The sequence below is a fragment of the Saimiri boliviensis genome, chromosome 13 (assembly GCF_048565385.1).
Source record: "Saimiri boliviensis isolate mSaiBol1 chromosome 13, mSaiBol1.pri, whole genome shotgun sequence".
In the NCBI taxonomy this organism is placed as follows: Eukaryota; Metazoa; Chordata; class Mammalia; order Primates; family Cebidae; genus Saimiri; species Saimiri boliviensis.
The window spans coordinates 43118087-43141280 of NC_133461.1; the positions used below are offsets into that span (position 1 = coordinate 43118087).

General features: G+C 40.9%; 1 protein-coding gene across 4 annotated transcripts in view; it reads right to left on the reverse strand.

The window, feature by feature from the left end:
• MAPRE2 (microtubule associated protein RP/EB family member 2) overlaps positions 1-23194 on the reverse strand; it is a 167377-nt gene that overhangs the window by 97567 nt on the left and 46616 nt on the right. Inside the window, exon 1 of one of the 4 annotated variants that reach the window (XM_003924737.4) lies at positions 8762-9044. The exons of 2 other annotated variants lie outside the window; for them this stretch is intronic. In XM_003924737.4, coding sequence (XP_003924786.1) covers positions 8762-8883 — 122 coding nt within the window. In that variant the 5' untranslated portion in view covers positions 8884-9044. Of the gene's footprint in view, positions 1-8761; positions 9045-23194 lie in introns of those variants that run through there. One more of the 4 variants, XM_010335438.3, reaches the window with a different exon arrangement.

Below are 23194 nucleotides of genomic sequence, written 5' to 3' on the forward strand. Positions count from 1 at the left end.
AAGCTTTTGAAAATTATAGGAGTGATAATTTTGCCCTTCCCAAGTATCCGCACAATAATCACAAAATTACTTTTATTTAGACAAGTATCAGGAAGACTTCTGAACCAATGACAGCCACACTTCAGCAAAAAACAAAACACACACCCTATGTACACTCTGGGGTCAGGTGTGGGAACCTCTCCATCTCACATCCCTCCCACCAGGCACTCTTGCTCGCTGTCCAGGCCTCTAGAGGCTCTTATCAAGGAGGGGCCGTGCAATATTTATCTTTATATTCCAAGGGCCCAGCATGGAGGAAGGTTGGCACATTAAAGGAACTCAGTAAGTTTGCTGAAAGAAGGATTTTTAGTTTAAATTTTAATGTAACAATAATTGAGTAAAACCCAAGAGTGGGGATGCTAAAAATGACATTATTAGAACCTGAAAACACGTTTTGGCATTACAAAATGATAAAAAGGAAGCAGATGGCCGAGGGAGTGGAGGAAGGAGCCCACTTAGCTTCACTTTCTCTTGATTTGCACAGCACCAAATGAAGACCTTGTAGGGAATCACAGAGTCCTTCAATGAGGGATACCACTGTTTATAATCAAAGTATAGCTGTGAACAGGAGAAAGCGTCCCAGAGATGTCAGTACCTCTACCTCTAATGTTTCTCACAAATTACCTCCCAGGGTTTTGTCAGGGTAGGCCGACAGTAAATAAAGAAAAAAAATTGTCTTTAAAGCAAAACAAAACAAAAACAAGTGCTACTTCTATGAAAAATGAAATGGGACCGCAGAAATCTAAAGGGCATGTCACATCAACAGCACTGTCATTTTAGCTGTATGCAACAACAAACACTGGCCATAAACTTCAGCATCGATTCTGCACACAATTAAAAATTGAATTGCTATAAAAATTTGTATTTTCTGCTATAGAAAATTTTGTGGATTGCCAAAATACCTTTAGAAAGTTTAATTTTAGAAAGTATAATTATATATACATATATGTTACATATAGTATTAACATATTATACATGCCCAGTTCTCACCATTGTGTTAGACATAGTATTAATACATATACTATACACACTATATAATAGTATATACAGATATAACATAGTGTATATATAGCATTTATATATATGATATATACACATATACACCCATATAGCATATATGATATATACTATGTGGAAATATTACACACATACACACACATATTGTATATAATACATATTACTACTATATATGTGTGAATATAGTATATGTACATGTAGTATATGTGTATATAACACATACATATAATTATACTTTCTAAAAATATATATGTGTATATACTTTCTATATGCATGTATAAATACACATACATATATATATGTACGTAGTATATGGGTTAATACTACATAAATATATGATACAGTTTGGATGCTGTCCTCTCTAAATCTTGTGTTGAATTGTAATCCTCAGTGTTAGAAGTGGGGCCTGGTAGGAGGTGTTTGGGTCATGGGGGTGGGTCCCTCATGGCTTGATGCTGTCCTCATAACACTGAGTGAGTTCTCCCATGAGTTGGTTGTTTAAAAATGTGTGGCATCTCCCCCTCTACTCCCTCTCTCTTGCCTCTGCTCTGGCCACGTGAAGTGCCAGCTCCTGCTTCGCCTTCTGCCATGCGTGAAAGCTCCCTGAGGCCTCCCCAGAAGCTGAAGAGATGCTAGTGCCATGCTTCCTATATAGCTTGCAGAACTGTGAGCCAGTCAAACCTCTTGCCCTGTTCTCTTTCTGTTGCAAAGTCATAGCTAAAATCAGATTATTCTGGAGTGGTCATTTTACCTGCTGGAACCAAGAGAGGCCAAGAAATCACAGAAAGTTTGAGTTTTGCCATATTTTCTTAATTAGATAAGCATTAGAGGACACCATCATCCAAAGCTGCTGTCAACTTCATGATTTCATATATTTATCACCAACTTCTGCTCCTTTAGAAAAGACAATTATTCTTTAAGAAATTCTGTTCTGGTTCAAGTGAGTAAAATCTTAATTCACCTGGGGAGATCTGACACTGAAAACACAGTGATTTTGTTTGTTTGTTTGTTTGTTAGTTTCTTTAGTAACCTACTGAGAAATTATTTATTGGTGGCCTATAAAACTCTGGTCAATCTCTACCTTGGTAATTGATCATCTTTGAGGAGGCATTTTATAAAAACATATTTAAGAGAAATTTCTTTGATTCATGCTATAAGTCCAGTGTTGCATAATTTTTTCTGCCTATGTGAACTGTCGGTTTCCACTTTGAGAGAACTCTCTCAATCTAATAATAAAGATCAAGGGCTAGAAACACTAAGATAAACAATCAGAATTTTAAAATGAGCTAAGAAACAAGGTTTGTATGATACCAATGAGATGTGTGTGGAGTGTAAAAAAGAAAAAGGGCTGTTGGAATAGTGCTTCAGATACTGGCTAGGTTTGACATACTCAATGTAATATTATAGAGGCAGACAGCTGAAAGACAGCCTGAAGTCAGGAAGAATAAAACTGCTCTTAGATATATATTCTAACTTAATTCACTGTAGAAAAAGACACTTCTCACAGGAGAGAAGAAAATCAATTCATCCTTTAAAGTGAAATAGACTAAAATAAGAAGTAAACACACACACTTTTTAGGGTAAACTCGGTCCACTCCAGAGTCTGTCACCAAGGTGATCACCTTCTAACTGTCAGAGGAATTGGCCCCAGAGTCACAGGGAGCGTTCTGAGCAATTTCATCAGCCACATCTGTACTTTTTAACAGCATTAAATGCCAAGGAAAGCTGGTTCGTTGTTTGGGAAGATCAGAAGAGTGGAAGGTCTCCACACTTGCCACTCCTAAAAGTTAGACTGATAGCTCTGAAGTGGGCATCTGCAAATATAAAAGCCATTGTCTGAGCTAAGTGCCAGTCTCATTATAAAACAAAGCTGCATTCATTGCTTCTACTCAAGGAGAGACATCCTGAGCCAGAGAACATCTACCTTGTCCTGATCTTTGCACATCAGGGGGCTCAAGCTCTCGCATGGCATTAAGTACTTTCTAGTAATCCTAGACTCACACAGTGGGGCACTGGTAGACCCCATTTTCCTTTCAGCTCTCATTTCAAAACTGAAGATCCACTGCACTAGGCATCATAACACTATCTTCAGTCAATAAACGTTCAGTGGTTAATAAGAAACCAAGTTCTAATTTCCAAGTTCTAATTACCCTGCCTGCCTTTCAACACATTTATTTTCTACCACTGCCCAATACACCTGGCCAGGCCAAGAAAAATTCTGCTGAATCCTAAAACCTACATTCTTATCTGCAAAATTTTTGGTTTCTCACAGTGTCTTTTAGCTTCCTACAGCACACTGGCCTTCAGAGAAACTTTTTCTTCCCACTTTGGGTCACTGGGGGTTCAGGAAGTGCAAACCACTTTTGCCATCAGACTAAGCAAAATACTGACAACAGTGTAAGTCTGTTACAAAATGCGCTGTTTTCCATCTGACTTTACTAGGACTCAAGATCCCTGAAGGGGTATCTAGCACAGACCTTGGCCAGAGCAGACTTTCAAATATTTGTCCAATTAATTAATTCTCTAAACCAAACAGAATATTTAAATTATTTCCAATAATTTTTCTAATAATAACTAATAATTCCCCTTCTAATTATTTAAGAATTCGTCACTGCAGCTCCAAGAGGTCCCTATAAATAAAGAAAAGATGCTGCATAAGGAAATCAACCTTGTAAATTCCAGAGGACAATCTCATAGCACTGCTCTAAGATAAGCACTGTCAACAGATACCAGCTGTTGGGATGAGCCTCTCTACCCAAAGCAAAAGCACCCAGAAGACCATCCCGTTAACAGAAGCTCTGAAAATCCATAAAAGAAGTTCCAGAGTTGGGCACATACCAAAGCATCAAATAATCTTCTGTTTTTTTTTTTTTTTTTTTTTTGAGATGGAATCTCACTCTGTCATCCAGGCTGCAGTGCAGTGGCATGATCTCGGCTCACTGCACCCTCCGCCTTCTGGGTTCAAGCGATTCTCCTGCCTCAGCCTCTCAAGTAGCTAGGACTACAGGTGCACCCCAGCACACGCTGCTAATTTTTTGTATTTTTAGTAAAGAGGGGGTTTCACCATGTTGATGGCCTTGATCCCCTGACCTCGTGATCCACCTGACTCAGCCTCCCAAAGTGCTGGGATTATAGGTGTGAGACACCGCACCCAGCCTAATCTTCTGATTTTTACAAACACTAAGAAAAATAGTAAGGACAAAAATATTTATTTTTGAAAACCTCCTTTGACAGTATTAAACCTAGATGATACTAATAAATACATAAAGACATGAACCTAGACTTTTGCCATCTGTAGCTGCTGTTTGGGGGAATGTGATATAAAGTCTATGTTCTGATAAAAGTGAGCCATGAGGCCAGGCACAGTGCTCAAGCCTGCAATCCTAGAACTTTGGGAGGCCAAGGTGGGTGGATCACGAGGTCAAGAGATCGAGACCATCCTGGTCAACATGGTGAAACCCCGTCTCTACTAAAAATACAAAAAAATCAGCTGGGCATGGTGGTGCGTGCCTGTAATCCCAGCTACTCAGGAAGCTGAGGCAGGAGAATTGCCTGAACCCAGGAGGCAGAGGTTGCGGTGAGCCGAGATCACGCCATTGCACTCCAGCCTGGGAAACAAGAGCAAAACTCTATCTCAAAAAAAAAAAAAAAGAAAAGAAAAAAAAAGTGAGCCATGTTACAATAAACTCTACTGAATGGAACACACTTTCACAACTCTTTTATACACACACATGCACACACACACACGATACACGATATTATATTTCTCTTTGTTTTACTTAACAACGGTATGTTTTTTAAAACTGGCAAAGCTGGATGTTACGGCCAAAGCTTTAGGCTTAAATTTTAGTTTTGCTTTTCTGTACAATCCTGGGGCCAAGTAATTTTTTTTTAAGTATTCAGAAACATGTGCTACTGTAGTCCCATGCTCAAAACACCCATGTGGAAATAGTCCTCTAGACTTATACATTCATTCTTAAAAGCCTGGAGTATACAAACAAAGATGCAGTGGGCAGACAGCCAGTTAATAAATCTCATTTCCGACTAACATCTGCATGAAACAGAGCTATGGGGAGTATCCTCTCCAGGGAGATCCAGAGCACGACTCATTCACTCTGTGAATTAAACAGTGTCATCTCGGAGGGCCCACACCACATTTATTTTTTAAGCAGCTCTTAAAATATATAGATTTCTAGCATTCATAAACACAATGAGGAAGCTGAGGCCGAGGAGATAACACAGAAGTGAAATCATGTCTCCATGACTCTGCTAAGCTATTCTTGTACTTACTCTTTTCAACTGAAATTATTAAGACGGGTAATTTTCTAAAGGAAACTTGCTTTTATAATCAAGGTGTACCCTAGTTTCAATAATGAGTTGTCACCCACTCTGTTCCATGCTGTGAAAATGGGCTTTGTTTACACTATCAGATACCTGAGTTAAGAGATGTGGGTCAGGAACCACATTTGACTTACTTATGAACAATCTGGTGCAAATGCTGTAACAGTAAGGTCTCCTTCTCCAAAGAGTGACTGCTTGCCCATTAACGGTGCTCAGGAGAACTGTCCTATCCTTTAGCTATTCTCTCCTCTTCTCACCTGTGCTGCCAGCAAGGTGAAACGTGTTCTTGTCCAAGAGCTCCTGCAAGAGCCCTTTTTCAGTAACAACAGTATTCTTATGTTGACATAACTCTCTTAGGAAATTATTTGTTTTAAACGCTGAGTTTATCCTCACAATATCTCTATAAGAACAGGGGCTAGACATTTTTATAAAAGTAGAAAATAAAACCTAAAGCCAAGTGCGGTGGCTCACACCTGCAATCCCAGAACTTTGGGAGGCCAAGGCGGATAGATCACTGATAGATCATCAGCCTGACCAACGTGGTGAAACCCTGTCTCTACTAAAAATACAAAATAAGCTGGGAGTGGTGGTGGGCTCCTGTAATCCCAGTTACTTGGGAGGGTGAGACAGGAGAACTGCTTGAACCCAGGAGGTGGAGGTTGAGCTGAGATCATGCCATTGTACTCTAGCCTGGGCAAAAAGAGAGAAACTCTGTCTCAAAAAAAAGAAGGAAAGAAAGCCTAAGATAAAGGACCTGTGGGGGGCCTACCTGGGAGTCAGTAAAGGATCCAGGAAAAGAATTCCCTCTGATCTTGCCAGGGCACTGGGCTCACTCTACGCCAACCCCATCATAAGGGACTCCACCCAGAACTTTCAGGCATATCTCATTATTGAGGGCTACACCAAACCTACAGCCAAAGCAAAACTTTTATTTGGTTAAATTTCTACTCTAGCTTTCAATGCCTTCCAAGTTTCCTCAGCAATTAAACGGCTCTATTATTCCAGTCTTGGGATGCCAAAATAATGGTGGAATGCTTCCTGGATAGAAAAATGTGTCACATTTTTCCTTTTCCTATGCCCCTTCAAAAAGATAAGTGGTAGTTATTACACTGGACATCCACTTTGAAAGAAAAACAGGCTAAGGAAAACATCGAATGTGTCTGTCTCCATGTGCATCCTTTGTATAACACAAGACAAATGCAATTTGGGAGGCTTCCTTCTTCATTTAGCCTGTGACACCTCTCACTATAGCATCCAGTAATTCTATTATATCACATACAAATGCAGTGATGCTCTTAGTGACTTAAGAATTTGTTCAATGATATCTTTATTAAAATTCAGTTTTGTTTTTTACATAATTTTGAATACCATTACAGGGACTCCAAAAGCAAACTGGAAATAATTTAGGAAATGCAGATGGTAGCCTGGATTGAATTAAAGAGGTAAATAAAACTTCATTTTAAAGCAATAATCTGTCACCAAAACATAACATTTAACCTTTCTGTCAAATGATTTTCCATTGCCATTTCAAATTAGTTCACATGAGTAATAAAACCCAACCGGTCAACTTCCTTTGGCCCATGTAGTAAAATTCGAAATCTGTCTTAAAAGCAACTGCTACCTATACAGCAGGGATTAAATCATTTAGAAAATGAAGGCTTCCACACATTGACAACCATTCTGTTAGATAGCTCCGTTTAAAAAAAAAAAAGAAAGAAAATGAAGGCTTCAAATTTACTTTCTATAAAAACACTTCAAACAAGTGAGATTTAAAATTGCTTCAAGTTTTTTTACATTTTATTTTTAGGCTTTGGTATGGTCACAGAGGAAAAACAAGGTGGAGGAGCAAGAAGAGAAGAGGCCCAAATTTCCAATCACAGCGTGTCTGAAAGGAGAGCCCCAGAACTTGTGGACCAATTTTGATTTACATTAAGAGAATAACAAGCACTTGAAATCTGTAAGGATACCATGTCAACACATTAGTTGGAACCATAAGGCATGAGATTTTGGTGACCTCATGGGCACAGCCAAAATTAACTCCAAGTATTTACATAACTGCCAGAGACGACAGGGCAAAGGTTGCTTATAAATTTTTGTTTTTGAGTCAAGAAATAGTGTATTTCTTTGGCCAAAGAGAAAGGGAGTGGGGTACTCTCTCATCCTATTTTATGATATGCAACATTTACACACACAATATTCTACCCATAGTACCATCTAAATGTTTAGATGAAGGCTCTAAAAGAAGAAAAAAAGAGTTATTTCCTGTTGCTCACTAGCTGAGAGGATGCGCTTTAGAGGTATGTATGCTCTGCCTCAAAGTGAAAGCATTGTTAGCATTTATCAAGGTAACATTTAAAAATAACTACCCCAGTACAAAAGAACTTCGGAGGAAATATGACTGAAGCTATCAGTCTCCCTTCAAGTCTGGCCTTGAGCTGCATAAGATTCTAGCTGCATTCTCCATTACATTGTTATCCTTATCAAACAATGCAAACAATTTTAATGAGCTTATCTACTGGAACATATTGCCAGATATGTTAATGTAAAAATGATGCCAACCGTACAGGTCAACTCATGAATCAAAAGGTTCACAATACAATGACCAAGATCAGTCCTATCCTCAAAACAGACCTCAGCAAAATACCAGGAATTACCTTCCTACTGTAAATAAGAAGGAAAGGCTCCCCCACCCAAGCGATGGTCATAAACTCCTCAGAAAAATGCAAAACAGCGCCCAGTTTTTTTCAAGTCCTTTGCAGTCCAGTCTCTTTCTAATAAACCTAGGGTTCTGTGGAGAAAATTTTGGTGAATGTCTGACACTGTGACCTCTGCTGTCAATCCCTGCACCAATCAGCGAGCAGAATTCTTACAAAGCTCCATCAATCTGGCGGTTTAACATCACAGACTGCAGCTTAATCTAGAGGATTCCATCTTTCCTGCACACTCTCCAGATTAAGCGCAAACGTTTTTCTCCCCATCTTCCCGTTTTCTGCCTTTTGGCACAGCTACCTAATGGCTCCTTTAAAATCTAAAAGGGAAGGAGGAAAGGAAGTGCTACCGCCTGTCTCCCTTTGGACAAGGGAGGGGAAACATGCATTTTTATCAGTGTGGAAGGAAAGAGATGGAGGGAGACCCCTTGCAGGCAGCAAACCTATTCACAAAATGCTTTCCATCTGCAGTCACAGAGCCTCAATGCAAACCCAACATGACACATGGAAACCGATACCAAATAATCACAACCGCCTTCACGAATGCATGCCTGCAGCAGGGGTCGCAGGCAGTGTCTGCTCCATTATATAACGGGCTGGATTTCCGCGCGCCCTCTCGGCGATCCCCGGCGCTGCTCCTGTGCCAGCCCCATTACCTGTAGGAACGCTCCCCGCGCACTGTGTGCTTCCGGAAAGGAATGATGGTCCCGTTATTATCCTGGATGATGTCGTTGTTGTTCTCGCCATTTGGGGACAGGGTTTGGGTCGGCCCAGGCATTGGCGCACTCCCGAGAAGGGGAACAAACCGCTGTGGGCTGGCTGTTGAGGAAGGTGGCTGCGTCTTCCCGCTCGCTCTCTGCTCCACACAGACCGTGCCGGCCGCCTGCTCGCTTGCTGCCTTCTCCCAGATCGGGCTCGCGCCCCGCCCTCCTGCGGCCCCGCCCTCTGGCGCTGACGTCAGAGCGCCGGCAGCAGCAGCCTGATCACGTGGCCAGACCGTCGCCATGGCAACCCGCTAACTCATCACCTCGCCTCAATTCGCACAGGGCCGCGGCATGACCACGCCAGCAGCTCCAGGCAGGCACCGGGGCAGGCCTACATCTGGCATGTAAAACCCCAGGCCACCCTGCAGCCCCCCCTAGCAGACTCGCCTTGTCTGAAAACCAGCTCTTCCTCTAACCATTTCCTTTCCGACCCGTGCTCCAACTGCAGCTGTGTACACAAAAGAAGGATTCATGCAAAGGGGTGTGGGAGACCCTTTAACTCCTTCGATACCCAGTTTTTATGCCATGACAATTAAGCTTGGTCAGGTTTCAGAAAAACCTAAAAAGGACCTGGTGGTCAGCTTGTAGAAAAGGCATCAGACTAAGAGATAAAAATTTCTGGCTTTCTCCCCTCCAAATAGCGGCAAACATCTCCCCCAAAACAAGCCAAAAAGCTAAAAACCTACAAGGAAGTTGTATTTCCTTCTAATCAATATAGCCTTTAATAATGTGAGGATTAAAGGTGGCAAATTAAGAGATCATCTGTACAAAGGAATCTGCAAAGAGGGTTTCTTTTTTCTTTTGAATAAAGGTAACCACCATTTTAGAACATCAGTTATCCAAAACCCAATTCTAATTCTTTATGCTGCCTCCTGATACAGGTCATTAATTCCTTGCCATTTATTCTATTTCCATTTGAATTACACAAGTGATCACCTCATTTAGTATTTGGAAGTGCTTAATATTTAAGCTGTTCAATATACTTGCAATTCAGTTTTCAAATATATTGGCTATGTGACAGATAGTATTATTTTCCCCATTTTAAAGATGAGTAAACTAGTACGAGTAAGTAAATTGCTTAAGGTCACACACCTAAAAGTGGTGAACTGGAGCTTCCAAGTGACATGCTTTTATCAATGTGATTGGATGGTAGTGATCTGTAATATGAGCTCAATAAATACTACAAATCAAAGTAAGAATCGAGTACTTCCAATATGGCTGTTGTGAAAAGACAGCTGTGAACAGAATTGCTAGTACTGTGCAGTCTATGGATTAGATCATAAATTCAAAGACCCTGCATATGTTCAGTGCTGTCCTCCAGAGAGGAGAGGAGATTTTGAAGGATTGTCTGCTTATCGGCAGTGGTCTCTGAATTTCTTTTCTTTTTTTTTTTTTTTGAGACAGAGTTTTGCTCTGGTGCCCAGGCTGGAGTGCAATGGTGAGATCTGCAACCTTTACCTCTGGGTTCAAGCGATTCTCCTGCCTCAGCCTTCCGAGCAGCTAGGACTACAGGCATACAACCAGCACACCCAGCTAATTTTTGTATTTTTAGCAGAGACAGGATTTCACCATATTGGCCAGGCTGGTCTCGATCTCCTTACCTCGTGATCCACCCTCCTCAGCCTCCCAAAGTGCTGGGATTAGTGGTATGAGCCACTGTGTCTGGCCAGTCTCTGGCCTTTATAGGGTGAAAAGGAAAGAAGAATTTGGGTGTGAAAGACACAGCATAAATATATGTGTCAGAAAGTATTAAGCTATGGCTCACTCCTTCACATCATTGTATGGTTTATTAGCTTTATCATTTTGAGATACAGATATTAAAAACAAGTAAACACTTTGTCATTCCTGACAATTCTTCAGCATATGTCCCTGGAAATAAGTTATTTCTGGTATCGAGTTTCTGGAATTAGAATCAAATGTTTTACAACCCAGATGGTAATGATAATCTCAAACAAGAGGCCCTACTTTTTTTTCCTTCCTATTTTATACTCTCCTCTTGGGCTATTATTTTAATAATTTTATCTTTTGCTTCTCCAGTTCATAGTGCACAAGTTGATTTCTTCATCCACATCTCACTTTACATAAGATTTTTTTTTTCTTATACAGTTCGATCCAAATCTGACCTAAGATTTACAAGTTACACAGATGAATGTCTAAATACCAAAGATACACACCAAGCTTCACATTGCACTGTGAGCTAAAAGGGCATGAGAATGTAGTCATTCTTGCAAAGACCCATGCTTCTTCTTAACTGTTTCTGTTACTTGACCCACTGTTTTCAATTTCCTTGTGAATTTGTTCCATTTCACAAAGCTTCCCTTTTTTTGGGGGGGGGGGCAGTCTGAAATTGAAAGGCATAGTCTACAAATCAAATATTTAATGCCTTCAGAGTATGCTGTCAATCTAGGTTCTTTAGTACAGATCACTTTTTCATGATCCTGTATTTAAGTAATATGTAAAACATAATTTGTGTCATTGTGGGGACTAAATTTGTCAGAATTTGAATGCATAGTTCATTGATCATACCAACTAATTTTGTGGAGAGAACACACCTACTTTGTTTCTAGTCTGCTCATGAAGGAAGGGATGGGATGATGGCCAAGAATTTGGGCTGATGGGCTAAAAAGGGAGGGGCTGTGAGTCAGGTGAAGGGTCCTAAGGGCCCTGTAAATCTTCCTCTAAGACTACTCTGAGTCACACTACTATAAAGGGACCCACAGAACTCCAGAGACCAGCGATTACCCTCTGAGATGCAGGGGTAACAGGGGTAATAATTTGAAAATATTAAACAGATGTGTTTTTGTTCCTCTCCTCATAAATCAGATTACCTGGCAGCCATTTTCCAGTTGAGCCCTAGGGGAAAGGGAGGACAAATTCCACTTTGGGAAGCAGAATGATATGATATAGGGAAAGTGTAGAAAATGCAGGAAGGATGAGGGAAGAACCCTCTCTTTCCAGCCCCAACTGAAAGAATGGATGAACGGGGCCAGGAGCTGCTAATCCCAGCACTTTGGGAGGCTGAGGCAGGAGGATCACAAGGTCAAGAGATGGAGACCATTCTGGCCAACATGGTGAAACCCTGTCTCTACTAAAAATATAAAAATTAGCTGGGCGTGGTAGCATGTGCCTGTAGTCCCAGCTAATCAGGAGGCTGAGGCAGGAGAAGCGCTTGAACCCGGGAGGCAGAGGCTGCAGTGAGCCCACATCACACCACTGCACTCCAGCCTGGCAATAGAGTGACATTGTGTCTCAAAAAAAAAAAAGAAGAAGAAGAAGAATGGATGAAAGGAAGACAAGGCAGGGCTTCCTAGCTTCAGGTCTCCAGGCTCAAATCCCAGAAGGGCCAGAAGGGAGACACTGGAAAGGCTGAAGGCAAAGCCCAAACCTAAGGGACTTAATTTTGCATCATTTCCAATTTCAGACCCTAGGAAACCACGCTGTAAAGAGGGGCTTCCCAACACCAAGCAAGGTGTAGCCTCATCACAGTAAAGACTAAAATCAATGGCTTAGTATGGTTAAGGAAAGGTTAGGCTTAAATTTTACTCTCAGACTCTTCTTTTGCTGGCATGCAATGTAGGAGGTATTTAGAAGTTTCCATTTGCCCTATAAGGAGATAATCAAGAGGTGGAGCAGATGTGGCTATTGGAGATCTGAATTTGTGATGGTGGTGGTGGTAGGCGGTGTCAGGAGGGAGTATCTTTACAGCAGAGGCAAAGCAATATTTAATGGGTCCACAAGATGGAACATTTAAGACAGAGCCAAATACGAGAAATAGCCAGCTCTGAGGAATCTAAACAGGACCAGGGCCACACCTGTAGAGAGAGAGATTCTACAGCTGTAGGGGTCAGCATAGACCACCAGCAGAATGCCCATGGATGGGATCAGACCAATGACTCCTCAGCAGACTCATATTACAAGCCCAAGAACCAGCATGAGACCAGGAGGTCCCTACTTTCCCCACCCTGTTGTGTTTCTATAAGTCCCACTTACCTATTCCTCCAGATACCATCTTGCAGGGGGGCTAAGGAAAGGAGAGTTATATCAAGACCAAATAGTCACCCAAGAGGTGAAGCCATCCAAAGGTGATCTAAAATGGAAGAGGCAGTAATGCTGTAAACTAGCAAGTTTAAGACTGTTTCTGGTTCCCCACTCTCCAGCAGGGTAGGGAGAATTACCCAGGTCATCCTAAGCAGGAGGAAAAAAAAAAAACAACTAAGCTAAACTGTCCTTGTATATATGACTGTGGATTCAGGTTTTGTCTTATGCACACAGGTATATCTAAAATAAAGATAGTGCTGACCATTGCCCTTCACTTCCAACTGCCCATTGGAAAATAGCTCTGTCACCAAGCATCAGCATTAAAGAGGGGTCCTGGGTCCTAGGCTCGACTCCACCAGATGCAGGTTCTATGACCTTGGCAGGCTACTTTATATCTTTAACATTTAGTTTCCTCATCGATAAAGTAGGGTAATAATGCTGATTTCTCCGTAGTGCTGCTGTGGAGATGGAGATTACATTATCCAATGTATTTAAAGCACTTAACCCAGTGATTATATAGCAATGCTCGTTAAGTGGTAGAGGTTATTTTTAAAAATAATAGGTGTACCCTAAAACATTCATCCATTTGAAACTGAAAACTGGCTTTGTTGTGTATTAGGAGCTGTTTAAAAAAAACAAAGTCTCAGGCTTTCACTTTAAGCAATTCCCAGTGTTGTAGGTGAGCAATGGTAAAAATAATTGTCAGTGATGGTGACAACACAAGTGGTAGGGGACCATAGATGAGGACCTAAGAATGGAGACTTGGAAGTAGGTCTGAAAAGTACACCTAAAATCTCAGATGAATAATAACAATAGCAACCTTTATCTTTATAGTTCATTTTCTATGCACCAGACAGAAAATAGTTTTGTTCACCACTCTAGCTTCAGTTCCTAGACTAGGACCTGGCGGATAGTAGGCATTCAGTGAATATATAATCCATTCATTTATTCAACAAATACCATCTTATTTGATTCTCACAGCAACCCTAATGAGAAAACATTAAGTTTAAAGAGAAGCAACTCATCCAGGATTGGATATTAGGTTTTCTTAGTCCCAAAGTTCACATGCTTATCCATTAGGATAGGCATCATATTGTATATCCATTACATCCTATATCCATTGTAACCTATATTCATTAGGGTAAGCATTATATTGTCATTTAAAAGAGGAATGGCAGGGTAGAGGGAAGATAAAGGGCTTTCAAGCAGCTATTCCCACATACAGAGGTAGGAAAGATTATAACATTTCTGGGAAACAGCAGGCTATTTAGTATGGACAGAGAACACAGTGGCAGGAGTTGGGGCAAGGGTGAAGGTGCAGAAAGGGCTCATGGCCAAGCTAAGGCGCTTGATCTTAATTCTGAAGGTGATCTGGAACCACAAAGTACTGTAGGAAGGGAAACTTACGGTGACACTTGCATCCTAACAAAAAAGTCTGATGCTGGCAGCAGTATGATGGATATATTGAAGAAGCAGTTTAGGTCTTCATCACTTTTTTGACTCATTTTGAAGACCCTAAACTAAGACAGAGGCAAGAAATTGTAGAATTCATAGTGTATAACTCAGGATTTGATGACTAATTGGATGTAGATGTGATTTTTTGTGGGAGTTAAAAGTGGGTAATGAAGGAGAAAGAGACATCTGAAATGAATCCCAAGTTTATGGCTTGGGTGACCAAGCAGATAATGGTACCATTTATCAAACTAAGGAATGCAGATTAAATTGTTCTTCTGGAAGAAAGTTTCTCAAAATGTGTTTTGGACATAGGGAAGTACCTACAGAACATACTAATGGTTAATACTAGCATGTAGTGTGGGTGGTTCACTAAGTATTTGTGGAATAAGGGAATATATAGGTCTTAATCTGATGAGATGTGTTCGACTTGGAGATATGTATTACTTGGGGGAAGTTATACAACAGGTGGTCATTGCAGCTGTGAGTGCTCTCATTCAAGAAGAAAGAGAAGACCTGAGATAAATCTCTTTAAAGGCCGATGTTACAAGAGAAACCTGCAGAAAGAGACTGGGAAGGGTTTTGCCTAGCAGGGCAAATCACAGGAAGGAGTGATTTCAGTGGGCCCAAAGGAGAAGCAGGTCTCACAAAGGAGGGAGAGGTTTCTAAGGCCACACATCAAAGAGAGAATAAATCAGATAAGGAAAGAGTTATGTTTACTAGATTTGAGAAGTTGTTCTTAAAGATATTTTTAAGAGGCTGGGTTTCAGGTCAGACACATCAATTTCTACTGAAGAAAATGATGAAATCTTTCAACAGGTAGGAGGCCCTGCAATTTTTCATAAAAACATGAATTTTATGACTGAAGCAAGATATTCCAGGAAGAGATGTACTAAATCAAGGATGTATCAAAGTATATGCAACTAATGGAAATCAGCAAGTATTTGTACTAAAAAGCTCCCAGCAATACAGAAAGGACGTGTTAATTAATGACCAACTGTTAGGCATCAGATGAATTCATCCTTCTTTTGGGCCCCTTGAGGTCTAGATCCACCAAAACCAAAATAAAACAAATGTTTAAAGTGCCTATTTGGAGAGCTGGATTTCTAAAATGGACCCGGAGGACACACAGCCAGAAGCATGAGAAGAGGGAGCAGAAATGAAACCAGCAAGAAGTCCTAGCACACAGGTGCAATCGAGGAAGACTGAACCCCTGTATTAACTCAAATTTTAAGTCCCTAGGTTATAGCACAGTCATGTTTCTCTTAGAACTTAGGCCAGAGAGCACAAATAATTTCTTATTGACAGAAATCATCGTCCCTCCACTTCTCCAACACATATGATTCATCTAGAACAGAGATTTTTGCATTGCTTTAGAGTTGAGAAACTGTAAACTATAATAGCAGAGAAGATATGAATTCACTAGCCAGGAATGAATGTTAATCTTGATTCAATCCCAGAAACACCTACTCATTGTAAATGCCTTTCTCAGGTTAAAAATGTGTTCACTGAAGCTGATAATCACTGCTGTCAAAGACATTCACAGCTGTCACACCGCCTTAGATGGGGGCTTCCTTAGATCATTATCACCTCAAATACAGATGGAAGATTCCACTTAGCAGTCACCTCTGCTGACTTGGGACAAGCCATTTCTCCCATGTGTGTATTTTAAGATATTTTCCAGTTGGGAATGGCAGGTACATTATTTATCAATGGCTGAAATATATGCTCCACACCCAAAATGATAACAGTGAATAAACACATGATTGGCCAGCTAGTAGTACTGGCACTGAAATTGCACTAGTGGTATATAAATGTATTTGAAATTGGCCCTTACTCACTACCTTTAACCAGAGGCATAGGAAGATTTTATTAGTTCTTCTGGATCTGGTGAGAATTTAATGACATGCAAATACCTCCTGGCATTAAGTAATAGCATTTTATTTAAGAAAAATTGGTGAATAATATTTTCCTCCAAATGAAGACAGCCCTCTTCAAAACCAACATGCAGAGGTATGCTCCACTGGAATTGACTTTCGAGATTACCTGTCTTTGCAGATTATTTGTGCTCAAAGGCAGAATTTTAGTCTCTTACTTGCTAGCAAAATATCAAGGTGTCCATGATGATGTTAAAACACAGAACATGCCATTGCATGACATAAGATTTCTGTGTTGGAATTTATTTCCAATTTGCTTTTTCTTAGATTTTCTCAAGCTTGGATTTACTTTTGTAGAATAACTCATAGGACATGATGTGAATGCAGTTTAAAAACACTCAGAACATTATGATTCCTGCAATCAATCAAATCTGTACAATGTGAGGTTTCAGTTATTAAATAAAAATGTGATTTTGAATTATACCATCTGGCTAAATTTAAGAGCTTGAAATATGTTTTCCATAAAAATACAATGTGATAACTGTTATAATATAAGAATGCATTAAGTATTAGGAATATAGCAAAGAAAGTAACCAGGCCTGGGGATACTAGAAAAGCTTCACTAAGATAGTAATATTTGAATTAGGCCTCAATCATTCATTCTATAAATATTTATCGAGCAATTCTTATGTGCTAGGAACAATTCTAGGCACCAAAGATGCAGAAATTTGTAGAAAAATATTCCCTGAATTTTCACTTGAGTATGTGAGCAAGTGTATGTGATAGGGTCAGAAGACAGACAATAAGTAAACTATGTAGTGTGCCAGATGGTGGCAAATGCTATAGAGACAATTAAAGCAAGGAAGGAGGACGTGGAATACAGAGGAAAGGTACCGTAATTTTAAATGGGGTGACCAGGGTAGACATTCCTGAGAAGATAATCTTTAAGCAATGACCCGAGGGAGGTGAGGGACACAGGCCTGTCATATCAGAAGAATGTTTCAGGCAGAGACAACAGAAGGTGCAAAGGCCCTGAGGTAGAAGCATGATTTGTTCAAGAAACAATAAGAAAGTCAGGTCATATGTATGCAGCACAGTGAATGTGAATGTGTGCGTATTGCGGGGATGGGAGAAATAGTCGCAGAAGTTGAGGTCTGAAGGATCACAGAGAAACCAGAATGTGTAGGGCTTTGAAAGTCTGTTGTAAAGACTTTGGCTTAAAACCAAAGTTAGAAACCAGGCATTTGCAGGAGTGTTTGCAGTGGCAGCAGAGATGTGGAATACTCTCTAATCCCTTTAATAGCAACATCTAATATTTGAATACTTTTTATGGGCCAAGTGCTATGTTTAACAATGAGGAGGTATTTTATTCTCACCAGAAAGGGGTTATTCTAAGTCCCGTTTGTCAGAATTTGTCCGAGGAGGTAACCAGTTCAATAACTTAGCCAGATCACCAACAGGAAATGGTAGAGCTGGGCACAAACACACTTGCCAGATGTCACACATGTCATTCTTCTTCGCTAGCTCAGTCTATCTTCCACTGAGGTCTGATTAACCTGGAAGGAAGAATGCAGAATCCAGAGTGGGGAGGGGCAGAGATGAGATAGCAGATGGATGCAGAGGGAAGAGACTGCTGCCATAAAACTGTGCTTCCACATAGGCAGCAAGGAAATAAAGCCGTAAAAAGGCTGGGAGACAGAGGGAAAAAGGAACAAGGGTTGGGAGGCTGTACAGGATAGGAATATCCAGGGGATAAGAGATTGGAAGAAATGGAGGGATAGGAGTTGTAAATTACGGTTAAGAAAAAGGGTGGGGGAAGGAGGAAGAAATGCTAGCATTTGGGGTTAGCAGTATATGTGATTGATAGAGAAAAAAATGATTTTCTTATCTTTATTTATAGTGATTAGCTATTTTATTTTTCAGTAAGCCTCAGCTAGCAATGTCCATTTCTTTGATACCTTCTGGAGGGAAAGGAAACCACAGGCATTTTTTTTTTTTTTTTTTTGGTATTTGTATTGAAAGCTATAATCTGCTTTCATTTTCACTATGCTAAGACTGTTCTAATTCAACCATCCAGCTACAGACACGTCTATTTGAGTGCTCTCATTAAAATGTGTCTATGACCAATTTTATGAAATTTCTCTATTTCCTTTTTCTATTTTATTTCCATCTTAAAATAAAATGCATCTTGTTGAAGTGACTGGATAAGACAGCTAAAAGGGATTAAAAGGCACCTTGGGCTCAGTTGGGTGGCAAGAAAAATGAAGAGACTCCAAGTACTGCTAACAAATAAATAATCTTGCCGATTCAGGAGCTTTCTGGAGAAGATTTCCTTAGGGTTCTCAAAAATTAACTAACTTGCTGGGCTTTATTTCTGACTTTGATATTAAAGAGTGCAAGCTGAGTGGCAACTCCTTAATATAAACACAAAGGAAGCCAGGAGAAAGTGGGGAAATGGTCATTCTATCAGGTACCAGGGACCTCCAGAGTTCCAGAGCCACTCAGAACCCAGGCCATCAAGTGGCAGCCAGGGACATTGGAAGGAAGGGTCCTGAGCCTGGAACTTCTGTCAAGTCTGGTGTGTACCACGGCAGAGCTATGGCTTGTGGATGGCTCCTCGACAGCGTGTCAAGGGAACATGAGGCCGGCAGCTGGAAAGCAGTGTGAGTAATGGAAGAGAAATTCCTCATTTTCTGACCTCATCCAAATAAAATTTTTAAAAAGAAAATTAAAGCAGCTTATTTGATTAGGAAAAACATGCAACTGGAGATCATGAAGTAAGACTGTTTCCATCAGAAATGTTTTCAGTAGAGCTTATGCTTTCTTTCCTCAAGTGCTTAGAATGCCAAGCATCTTCCTGTTCTCAATTCACATGGACTCAACATCTATAGAAAGTGGAGCCAAAGGGTCCAACTGCAGAGTAGCATATGAAAATATAATGGGCCTCCTTTAAGAAGCTTCCATTGAACTTCTACATAAAATAATCAGATCCCTAGGAAAACCAGAGGTCTCAGTCTTAATATGTGAGACATAATGAGTCAATAGTCAGCTGATAGATCTAGAATCGATGCTTGGAATCAATTTCTCTACATAGCGTATCTTCAAACCCTTCCCACCAGCCTATAATTTCAGTCTCTTTGGGGCAGATCCTATCAGCCTTCAATGATGCAATGGAATGCTGAATGAGAAATAATGGCATGTAGTATAAAGAGCATGCACAGTGAATATTATTTTGTTTGTTCCTCCCTCTTTTGGGAAATATTTCTTCAAACCTTGTGGTTCTGGCAGAGCTTGCTAAATATAATTATTCCATCCTCCTGATCCTGAGGATTGATTCAGGGATAGGCCTATGACCCAAATCAGGTCATTTAGAATAGTTCTCTAGGATTTTCTAAAATTAGAGCAGTAATGTGTATGTGTTTGGGATGTTGGGGGATGGTATCTTCCTTATAAAAGGTAGTACTGAGGAATTAAGAAAATATCATATACATTATATATTTACATATTTTGTACAGAGTAACAAAATTCAGAGTTCATGGTTTGGATTACTATGCTTTGGATTTGAATCCAGGTGCTTTAAAGGTGTTTAACCTTGGACAAATCACTTAACTTCTCTAGCTTTAGCTTATTCATCCACAAAACAGGGATAAGATTTACAAGGTAACATTTTGAGGTATAAACCTAGGTTCCTGCCTTGTCCCCGTGACCATGTTTTTTTTTCCTCTTCCATTCTAAAGGTTGGATTTATTTCTCCTCCCTTTGAATCACCATGGCAGCTTTGATCAATAGATTTTGGTAGAAATGATGCCAACCAGTTCTTGACCTAGACCTTACAATGACAGGCAACTTTTGCCATAGTCTCTTAAAGGTCGGCTGCCCTGTGAGAAGTTCAGCTACCCTGGAACCACCATGCTGCCCTGTGAGAAGTTCAGCTACCCTGGGGTAAGTGCCAACCACGTGGAGAGGCCCAGAGGATGGGACACATGGAGATGGAGGGGAAGAGAGAAGGAAGAGACCACAAAGAGTACCAAGGCTTCAAATATGTCACTGAAGTACCCTGCATCTCTACCCACCACAGCTGACACTCTATGGATGTACAGATCGGAAAGGAGCTGCCTAGCCAAGACCTTCCTGAATCCCTGGTCCACAAAACCATGATGTATGACAAATGGTTATTTTAAGTTAATAAGTTTTGGGGTAGTCTGTTACTCATTAACAGATAACAGAAAAACCCTGTTGGTTCTCTATTGTGACTCCAAACTTGGTGGGTTAAAAGAGCAGCAATCATTTTATTATCTCTTGTCATTCTGGAGGTTGGCTGGGCTTGGCTAGGTGGTTGTCACCCATGGTCTCTCATGTAGCTATGGTTGGAAGGTCACTGACTACTGAAGTCATCATAAAGACTTCCTCAGTCTCATGACTGTTGGCTGATATTGCCTTTTAGTTGGGGCCTCAGCTGGGGCTATAGCTGGAATACCTATGCAAGGCTTCCCCATGTGGCCCGGGCTTCTCACAGCATGGCGGCTCAGTTTCTAGCACAATCGGCCCTAATGAGCAGGCAGAAGGCCATGGCAGTTTTAAAACCTCATCTTGGAAGTCAGAGAGCATCATTTCCATTGTACTGTGCTGGTCAGGGTTGCCAAAAAGGTCCACCCAGATTCAAAAAGAAGGGCTATCAGCATCACTGGTAACCTAACCAGGAGGAATGTCAATCTCACACTGCAAGAAGAACTTGTGGGATGGAAGACATTGTGGTAACCCACGTTGGAAAACCTGCCACACACACTTGCTGAACCTTCTTTACTCCCTGTGTCCTCAGCATGGGGCAGGAAACTCAAGAGAAGAAGAAAAGAATCATTGCTCAAGTTCTGAGTATCAAAATCGACTTGTAAGCCCATGGCAGAGACTAACCTGAAGAAAAGTTTATGAGCCTCATGTTCAAGTATCAACAGCTTAAGATCTTTAAAAGACTCAACCTACAGTTCACGCCATAAGCCACAAGACCTCATGACTGGTTAGAGATGTATTAAAAGCTGGTAAGTGTCCTTGAAGAGGGACTCTGCCCCAGCCATGCCCCAAGTTGGCATGGGAATTTGAGAGTATGGGGAATCTGTCCTTCACTTTATATCTGGAACCCTGAAGGATGCCAAAGCCACACAGAAGGTCCCTAGTCACCTTGGCACAGGAACAGCGGGGTACAGATGCAGGTAAAGTGTTTAGGGCAACAGCAATTTTTCTGCAGAGCTAGCAAATATTTTTGGAGAGAAAGAACAAACCTGACCCCATGTGGTAGTGACAAACATCAACAGAAAAGAACAGGCAGGCCTCTGCAGACTGTGCCTGTTTTCTTTGGGGAGGGTTGCCATGGAAGCAACTAAAAGAAAAAATAATAATAAATAAATAAAATACAATTTCCATTCAGGTTAACAGAAGTACCTTGTAAAAATGTGAGCCAATGGTGTGGTGTCTATATTCATCGCTGCATTCTCTCACTTACTGAATAAGCAGGTCAGAGGCATGTGTAGAAATTAGGTTGTGGCCATTGGTTTAGACAATACACAGTACATTTAATGAAGAAGCTTCTCTCCTACTTGGCTCCCTCTCCAGATCTCCTGCTTGAGCTGAACTCATAGCCAGCACTTTGTTTTGAATCCTCAGAATGTTTTCTGTCCGATTTAGACATTGTACCTTTTCATTTCACAGAGGGACATGTATATCTCGTTCTTTCCTCTCCTGCTGCTCACACCCTGCTTCAGACATACTCCTTCCTCATACCTAGAGAGGTTTCCTTGCTTCACAATCAACTCACATCTCACCACCAGCTCTATCTTCCCTCCTTTCATTTTTAGAAGTCTTCAGTTGTTCACTATCATTTCAAGACAAAAATCTAAGTTTTTCTTTAGCCACTATAAAACCTAACTACCTGGCAAGGCACAGTGGCTCACACCTGTAATTCCAGCACTTTGGGAGTCTGAGGCAGGTGGATCACAAGGTCAGGAGTTCAAGACCAGCCTGGCCAATATGGTGAAACCCTGTCTCTACTAAAAATACAAAAATTAACCAGGTGCGGTGGTGCACGCCTGTAGTCCCAGCTGCTCGGGAGGCTGAGGCAGGATAATTGCTTGAACTCGGGAGGCAGAGGTTGCAGTGAACCGGGATTGCACCACTGCATTCCAGCCTGGGCAACAGAGCAAGACTCCATCTCAAAAAACAAACAAACAAAAACTCCTAACTACCTTTAGAAACGTATCCCCCACCATGTATAGAAAGAATAAGATTGAATTTGGTTACGGCCTAACCTGGAGTGTTAGTTTTGCCACCCAGTATCAGCATAAGCAGAGCTTACTCTGTACTTGGTAAACAAAGAGAAGAATCTATAAGCACTTTTATTTTGAATTCTTCATAAACACTCTTGGAAGAATCTATTACTACATCTGATTATTCCATTGAACTATGTTTAGTGGAACGGCTAGACTTCTAAGCTACCATTTGAAAATAACTTCAGCTTTCTTTATTAAAAAGCTACAGAGAGGACTGCAATTTAGTGAAATGAATTCTGATGATATAAATGTAAATGTTAATAGTATCTGAGCTGTTACCTCTGAGTCCCTGTCCTTCCAGGATGAGGAGACAGAGCTGGGAACATTCAGCCATGACTGTCTCATCTTTACAACTGCTTTAATTATAATCAGATTACATCATTAAAGTCAGAATCACAATGTTTTAAGCTCATTAAAATATCAGCTAAAATTCACAGGGAATTATTGGCTGGAAGAAATAAAGAGTCAGAACAGGCGTCCCCAAACTTTTTACACAGGGGGCCAGTTCACCGTCCCTCAGACCGTTGGAGGGCCGCCCGCCACATACTGTGCTCCTCTCACTGACCACCAATGAAAGAGGTGCCCCTTCCTGAAGTGTGGCAGGGGGCCGGATAAATGGCCTCAGGGGGCCGCATGCG